We start from the raw sequence: 8,574 nt of genomic DNA on the forward strand, positions 1-8,574 counted from the left end.
TCGGAAAGGGAAGACTCTAATTATATAATGTGTTTCATGATTGTGTTAAGAAGTCTTTAACTACAGTAATTGTAAAAGATTGTGCCGTTCTTTAATGCAGACTCTCTTTTCGGGAACGGTTAAATAATTAGAAGGTAAGGGTCGCTATAATAGAGTATAAGAGGATCCTAATAAAAGAGGGCACGGTGGAACCATTGAAATTCCAGTCATCAGAGTCATTAGAATGCCTGGCACAAGAGCCATACCTATCATTTTAAAACATCATGATCAAATTTAAGAAATTGACTAACACTTGATGCAATGCTAGGAAATTCAGTTTCTTAATCAAGATTATACTTGGTGTTGCGTTGCTGTAAATAAGTGAGAAACCAGCTTTTTAGATGTTGTTTCTCAATTTATCAGATCTGGATGTTAATAATAGGAATGGCAAATAATTCAGCAGTCTGTGCATTATGAAATGCTCATGGAGTTTCATCTCGCTTTTCAGGTCTACGTGTCTGACTTCACCAACGGGTTCATCAAAGTCCTGGACCAGCGGCACGGGCTGAAGTCTCAGTGGAGCGCAGGGTGGCAGGAGTTCCGCGGGGACGGCTGGGTGTTCCGGCAGAAGAGACTGGCGGGGCCGGGCGGCATCTGTCTGGATAAGGCGCGCAACATCATCGTGGCTGATTACCATGGCAACAGTGTGGAGGTACTGGACGCGGTAGGCGTGTACAAGGCGACTGTAGCCAACGGACTGAACCATCCCGAGGGGGTGGCGCTGACTCCCCAGGGGCACGTGGTCGTGGTGGATAGTGGGAATAACTGTATTAGGGTGTACAAGTGTAGTTACTAAGAACATAGTTTCCAGCGACTTGACTGAAAATTGTCTGAAATTTGCCTAAAAGCACCAAATTTTAGACACATGTAATCTAATGTATAATAATGCTAAATAGATCTAGATATGGAAATATATCAGTATTTGTTCATGATCTTTGGCAATTCTAACGAAAGATGTGCATTTTGGTGATGATGTATGTGTGATGATACTTGAAGTAATTTTGATGAAATTTGGAATAAACCTGTAACTTAGCAATCGCTTGATAATACTGTACGTATACTGACAGTTGTGTAGGTTATTGAAAACACGCAAGACCTGTAACATCTAGTTGTAGTAATTGTTTTATTTTGGCCATTATTAGTTAAATGACATCTCAATCTAGTTGTCTGTGACTTTGATATAGCATTCAGTTTATCACTTTTACCATAAGTTAGATAGTTAGATCCTTTAGTTAGATAAGCTATTCTAAAAAAAAAAAATTCCAGGCGCCAATTACAGCAAACGCATAGCGAAGTTCTTGCAAAATGTAAACGTATACAACGGAACCTGTTATGGAGGTGTTGCCATCCGTCAGTTTAAGTACTAGTTTAAGCCTACAACGGTTACTGTTTCTTATCTAAGTGGTATGTGGTTTCTGTTTCAATTAAAATGTTGCTCAATGTAGATGCTGGTGCTAACAAAACGTTAAGTATCGACGACGAAAAAGATTTAGTGGTGGTTAGTGGTGATAGAAGAAATAGTCCTTTCATATTCACCAAAAATATACAGGTACGTGCAAAATGAGTTGTTCGTAAACAGATCCAGTGTAAAATCAGGCAGCAAATACGCCAGACAGGCAATAGTGTACAGACTAAAACTTTACTTGTGGTGTCGCTCATTGCACTAACGCTAGTTCACCTTTATCCACAGGGTAACCGTGGTTTCAAATTGCAAAATATTTTTTTCTGAAATATTTCAATTTGAAACTATTGTCGGCCAACTTGACATTCCTAAATACCCAGTCTATCCCAACAACAGATATAGGTTACCTTGGGGATAAAGGTGAAATAGCGTTAATACAACATTAACATCTGGCTATCAACGTGCACAAAGCGGTGAGAATCAAATGTGATAACCTCCTGCTAAATACTAAGCAGAGTCTCTTATTCTGGTAGATTATGACTGATGTTGGAAGAGTTATTGAAATGCATGTGCGTCATACATTGTATGTTAAGATTTTTGAGATAATAAAGATCTAACGTTAATTAACAACGTGTCTTTTAATACATTTGTACTTCTTAAAACATACCAAAAGCCATGCAATATCTTATGACTGATGCAGTAGCAACTACCAACTTCTGTTTGTGCCAGTAGTTACGTTAACGCGTCACATAACCGACTGACGAGAACGCACTATACAGTATAGCATGTTTGGAAATGTTGGTAACCGTTACGATTTTAATAGGAGGTGATGATACCTTGACCATCATCATCATCCGGCCATGCGCGGATGGCCATGACATTTATTGTTCGTGCTAGTTTATTGTCTTCATCGTTCTAGGTTATGCTCATCTTGTCTGTATGAAATGTTATTTTCCCTCTACTGATAAATTTTATCATCTTCAGTGACCTTTCTTGGTCCGTCCCAATGAAAAGGGCACAAAACCCATTTTCAACACTCCTGCTATGGGGCCTTTGATTCAAAATATTAACATAGGGGGCCTTGTCCCAGTCAAGACTCGGTTCGTTTAGAAACAAAACAAACTTGAGTTGAAAACGGCGAAGAAACGACAAAGGTGAGTCGACTGTCAGGCTTTCCAAGAATGTTGGCAAGTCTGATCACTTAGACTTTATTGCCAGGGTAATGATTTTGTATTCAGCGCATCTGTTTTTCATGGAATCGCCTTGTCCCGGTCAGAAATCTGAAATCGGTCACAAGTCAAATTTTCGCGCCATTCAAAATAAACGCCATGTTGCGGAGTCAGCCATTTTTCATATAGGGGCGCGCTTAATTGTAATATATTTTGCATTTCAAAGATGTAATTCAACACGTAGACTAATGATGCAAGTACAAGAAGTGGACCAACTTTATATCAAATTTATAGCAGAGTTATTTTTAATTGGCTGACTTTGCCCCCTTTTTATTTTTCTTATTCTTCCTTGACGCTGATACGTCCCTTCGGAAGTGCACTGTTCCAGTTGTGAAATTGTTGATCGTCCATTTTTGCCGGGTGTCGTCTGCAAGGTTTGTGATTGAGGTTAAGCTTGATTTTTTGCGCTGTGCCGTAGTATAAAAGGTTTCCAACGTATCTGAAAACAAATGTGTATTACTAGATACTAAAATATGTATCATTAGATACTTAGATTCCGGGGTTTTCCAGGACAGGAGTTCAGTTGTTGTTGTTGATCTCATGGCTGCAGTGAGCCTGCACATGACAATACCAACAATCAAAGCCTTTGTGATTTCTCCATTTCTTTGCCTTGGATTTAAACTCACGTTTGTAGGATAACAGTAAGAAGAGTTCATTGTCAACTCGTACTAATGATATATGTATAGTATCTTTTGCATATAGTTGAGATCAATGTCGTTATCTCTTGCAGAGCTCTACAATTTTGAAACTTATTACAACGTCAATGAATGCAACTTGAAGAAAGTTATGCCTGTTAGGGACAAACTGCCTCCCAGCGAAATGGTGAGTTGATGATATTTGATGCAACCCATTGTTTCATATCATTGGTATCATATCACAATTACACAATGTGTTAATTACATTATGATTAATAATTTATTTTCCTTTTTTAAACTTTCTCAACTATGTTTTCTTTCCTTTCTCTTCTTTTCTGGTGTCTTCTTCGTGCAGTTGACACATATAACGGTGCACACCCCAGTTCTTCCGACACCGGGGTCCGTGGTAGTGCGCGACAAAAAAGTGACGAAAGGCTTCCGAGGGTCTATGTTTGAGTTGAGATTTCTCATTATTTCCTGCGAAATGACATTAAACGGTTACATGGCTGAAAAGCGTAGGAAATGGTGTGTTTTTGGTGCAAATTGCGTTTTGGTCCGCGGCTTACTTCCGGGATATCCCTACGCCTGAATGTGATTAGGCTCGTGACCTAGATTGAGCTCTGAAGCGCTGTGTTAAGCCAAGTTGCAATGCCGCGCGTCTTGGATGATTAAAAAAACTGTAGTACTAGATTTTTCTTCATAATTGGCTGGATTACTCTTTAGATTTTCCTCTTTCTGGCAGTATCAGTCGTGCTTGCCAGAAAAATCTGCTTCATCTGTTTTATCCAATGCGAAAATGCCTGATTTTGTGCATCATTTTTGACATGAAAATAACGGTTTTTCCCTATAATTTTTCAAAATTAAAGAAGTTGAAGGATCGAAACTCAGTTGGTCTTGTAGCTGAAGGAATATCCTCTCACCTCATAACTAGTTATTTTGCTTCAGGATAATTCCCTGGAAGAGATGGTCGCTAGACTTCAGGGTGTGCCGCCTCCATTTGAAACCCCAAATAAACTGGGGTGTGCCCCCATAAAGATATATGCACCAAAATTACATTGTTTACGATATTGAATATGTGTCTGCAAAATCAGTGTGAAATATTTTGTTGTTTTGCAGCTGGAGTCCATCCTGTTCAGTGGGGGGAGTGAAACATCCTTCTCCTGCAGAGTGGAGTCATATCTGGACCATGCAGAGGAAAACGGACCTCAGGACTGCTCAAAGAGATTGATGGACAGACTCCATTATCTGACCAAAAAGGTTTGTATGACAATTGTTAGTTTTGTTAGCTCTTTGAAGTTAAAAGTGCTTTTCACAAGAAGTTAGCCTTTTTTTGTGTAACAATATGTCATTAATGTCACAGTTTTCATTTTCTTTGACAGGAACTTGATGCACAGAACTACCAGCATGTCACCCAACTCTTGCACCTGGTGCAGGTCATAGCTGGCTTCACAGAGTTTGATGAAGGGCTGCCTGTCCTGTTGGAGAACAAACTTCCTGACATGATAAGTCTCTTTATATTGCCTTTTGTAGAAATAGCATTTATACTCTTTCTTTGACAAAAAGGGCTACCTCCGGCATTATTTTTTTCCAACCCACTCAATGTTGTTGAATTATGTTGTGAAATCTCTCATTTAAAGCTGATGAAAAGATACACATATGCACACATTGCACCTGTTTATGGGCAATTTACTAGGTAAAGCTAAATCACCCACCATATGTATGCACACATTGATTTTGATTAATTCTTTAAGAGTTATCACTACTTAATGTGCTTCTAAAGAAAAGTATTTGAATGGAAGTCTACCTGTCCTTTCCGAAATTTAGACTCTTTGTTTTTAAGTTTTTTAATTGGTAAAAAAATTACAGTTACAATTTGTCAGCTAAGGATTTCTCCAATTGAATTGTATATGTATATTTGAAATTCTTTCATTTATTTGGACATATTTCATGCCATCAGCACATTGAGTTGGTATTCAAGAAAGCTGTATCAGAGTCACTCAAGATTGGGACACTCAGCAAGCCAATCCAGATGTCCATGGAACAAGTCATGGACACAATAACAGTAGGTTTCTTCCAGCCAGATATAGAGTTGTGTCTTTCAATTAAATCCTCACAAATTCAGGCTGTTTAGTCACGTCTTACTGTCATATTCTTGATTTAGCTTGCTTACTAATTCTAGGTTTATAAATAATGGTTTCAAGTTTCTATTCCAATAGGAATACATGTATTGCTTCCATGTAGAAAAAATATGTATCTATGAAACTCAGGCCTAGTCAATTTTGAAGGAAGTTTTGCAGGCCTGGTGTTTGTAGAGAATACAGGTTCATGTTCAATATACAAGTTTGAAAACTTAGGCCTATACTTTACACCTGAAATTCATGTCATGTCATTTGTCTTTCAGAGTATTGCTGAATACAACATGGAAGGTAATCATATGTTGAGTGTTTCTATGGGACCTAGCTGACAGAGTATAAACCTAGTTTTTGATCCTTTAAAAATGTTGATCTACATGTTTAAAGCCAGCATAACGAGGCTTGATGGGCCCTCTAGTGTGACTACTAGGAATAGCATCTCAAAGCACTGTGACTTCTTCCTGCATAGGTTACCCTTGTTAACCAAAGTTTTAGTTCAACCATGCTGGCAAAATATGTCATTTTTCCCAAGTCAACACATCTAGTAAGGAAAGCTTATCATATGTTTAGGTGTTGTTCCAATTCATAATTTTTGTCGATACCAGTATTCCCAACTTTTACAAGAACATCTATATATATATTAAAGTACCCGATTACAATAATACATGATCCTGTAACTTTGTCGTTAGTCTTGTTATTGTACTGTTTGGTCTTTCTAATAAGTTAAAGTAAATGCTTTTATTTTCCCTAGGGAGGAGAGCAATGTTGACTGTTTTGGCCATTCCCCTGGCCAAGTTTGTGTGTGAGATCAAGGCGGATTTTGGCCTGAGACTCGAGGTACATCAAACTGTATAATGAGTTGTATTCTGCTGTTCAAAACTGTTCTCCATTGTAATCTGAAGTGATTCATGTCTTCATCAAAGGTTGTTGGACTCAAAATCTCACATGCTTGTGCTTGGCAGACTCCTTTCTATTGTTCTTACATGCGAGAAGTCTTTTGAAAAATACCATTCACACAATGTAAAATATGGAAGTAGAAGAAATTTTGAAACTTACAAGAGTTTTTTGAGAAGTTTCAAATGAGTTACCAGATAAGTCCTAGAAATAAACACACTGAGCTTGAATTGATGAAAACTTTTTAAAAATTTATGGATGTAATCATTTTTTTTATTTGTATGTTTGTTTGTAGGCAGGTAGAACTCTCAATGTCCTTCTCCAAGGTATCACATCTACTATCAGGCATGAATACAAGGCCTCTCCAGGGATGAAGGCTGTGATGTGAGTATCTTGGCTCGTACTCAGTAGTGTATTGTTTGTTTGACAGTAGTGTATTGTTTGTTTGACTTGTCTGTGAATACAATGATTCATGTGAAGTCTTTAGTACATACTGTAATTTGAAATAGAATTGTTCCAGTTGTTTTCAAGTGTGCATTGAATGTACATGTACAGACATGGGCTTTGCCGGTTGTGCATCTTCTTTACTTATGGACTCTATGACACCTGTGTTGATACTATATGCATGTTGAGGTCTGCTTCTTAATTGAGAAAAGGGGATCTTCCTTTTGTGTCTTCTTGCCTCCCCTATGATAAACAAGGGATCGGCAAATTGGACATAATGACATTCCACTCAGATTTTCGTGCTTCACTCCAGTGCAACAAAGCATTGAGATGAATTCAGTCCTGATCTGACTGAGCAATGGTTTACAGTGCTATACATTGCTCCATGGAATATCAATAGAGCAATATATAGCCTTGTTTACCATTGCACATAGCTACTGGTATTAAACAGTGCAATCTGTTGCTCTATCAATGATGCCCGCATGAGTTTTGAAATCCCATGACAACAGTACTAAATGTAAAGCTGTTTTGAGAAGTTTCCAGATGTGTGTAAAAAGTATTTGGCAGGGGGAGTTTAAGCTTCTCCCTGCTAGCTAACAACACCATAACCAATCCAGTATGAAGATCTTCACCAAACAGCTACTTCAGTATGATAGATCTTAATGCATTTGATGATGATTATAGTACATGTAGTTGACAATAGCTACACTTTTGATTACTAGTAGCACTGTAGATGATGAAATGATTACTGAGACATATTACATGCCTTGGTTTAATGATCAACTAATCAAATCAATCCTGCAAGCAACAAAGTTTGTTTTTTCTCTGAATGGTGTCTGTATATCATATACTCTGATGACTTCAAATGGATGTAGTTTTTTTTAAGTGCTACTAGAAATAAAAAGAAAGCTTTGCCCATTGTTTTCCTTTCTTAAGGTTCTTGTTTTCAAGACAGGAAATCCAACAAAGCTGCAGCAAGCCTGCTTAAAGAAAGACAACAACTAACACAGCCATGATGCAGCAAATCTGGTCTCAAAGCATGAAACCTTGCTTGTCTTTGCCTCCCTGCCCTTTACCAGCCTGTGATCCCCTGTAATCCCCCAAACAGGCAATATCTGGAGTCATTGGCCTGTGTGATCTGGGGAATGATGAGGTTAATCCATAGCTTACGAGATAACGTCTTACATCAGAATGCCATCACTTACTGAAAATCCCATTAATATCTTCACTTATAAGATAGAAAAAAAAGCAGTAATCCACTGAACCAACATGCTTCAGTCAGGAATGCAGTTTGGAGTGAACCATTTGCAAAGGTTGATGTTTTATTATTTTACAGCTTCATGGGAATGTGCCAAAGTCAGATTAGCTGTGTTAACTTTTATATACCTGATCATTACCAACAGATGTAATATTCAGAATGCATGACATTGATGAACTTTCTTTTTTCAATAATTATCAAAAGGGGAAATGAAATGTACCTGCTATCCAAGTTTGGAGTCCTTTCAACCTTGATATTACCTTGTCCTGGCAACCTACTTTAAACTGACCTCCACATGCCTACATTACATCCTACCAGAGAAGCTTTTCAAGAGTATTTAGTTTATAGTATGTAGATCCTTAACATTTTATTACTTGTCAATCTCAACAATTATGATTTACCAAAAAGAGTGTCCAGATAGATGAATTTCCTGAACCATTTAACTAACTGGTCAGGACAAATAGTTTACAGGACAAAACTGATCTGTCACTCTGGATGGCACATCTGTTTCCACACCTGTCTCACCCGTTCAACATTCTTA

The 8,574-nt window shown here is 37.9% G+C and overlaps 2 protein-coding genes across 2 annotated transcripts in view; both read left to right on the forward strand.

Moving 5' to 3' along the window:
- The window catches only part of LOC118410230 (tripartite motif-containing protein 3-like), a 5,055-nt gene extending 2,984 nt beyond the window's left edge, over positions 1–2,071 (forward strand). The window contains exon 2 of the mRNA XM_035811791.1: positions 488–2,071. Within this exon, the coding sequence (XP_035667684.1) occupies positions 488–835 (348 nt within the window). The 3' untranslated portion in view covers positions 836–2,071. The remainder of the gene's footprint in view (positions 1–487) is intronic.
- Positions 2,072–2,519: 448 nt separating this feature from the next.
- LOC118404106 overlaps positions 2,520–8,574 on the forward strand; it is a 19,381-nt gene continuing 13,326 nt past the window's right edge. Inside the window, exons 1-9 of the mRNA XM_035803071.1 lie at positions 2,520–2,595; positions 2,986–3,044; positions 3,401–3,492; positions 4,422–4,562; positions 4,685–4,807; positions 5,266–5,367; positions 5,707–5,731; positions 6,189–6,274; positions 6,627–6,715. Of these exons, the coding sequence (XP_035658964.1) occupies positions 3,457–3,492; positions 4,422–4,562; positions 4,685–4,807; positions 5,266–5,367; positions 5,707–5,731; positions 6,189–6,274; positions 6,627–6,715 (602 nt within the window). The 5' untranslated portion in view covers positions 2,520–2,595; positions 2,986–3,044; positions 3,401–3,456. The remainder of the gene's footprint in view (positions 2,596–2,985; positions 3,045–3,400; positions 3,493–4,421; positions 4,563–4,684; positions 4,808–5,265; positions 5,368–5,706; positions 5,732–6,188; positions 6,275–6,626; positions 6,716–8,574) is intronic.

This window comes from Branchiostoma floridae, chromosome 2 (genome assembly GCF_000003815.2).
Source record: "Branchiostoma floridae strain S238N-H82 chromosome 2, Bfl_VNyyK, whole genome shotgun sequence".
NCBI lineage: Eukaryota > Metazoa > Chordata > Leptocardii > Amphioxiformes > Branchiostomatidae > Branchiostoma > Branchiostoma floridae.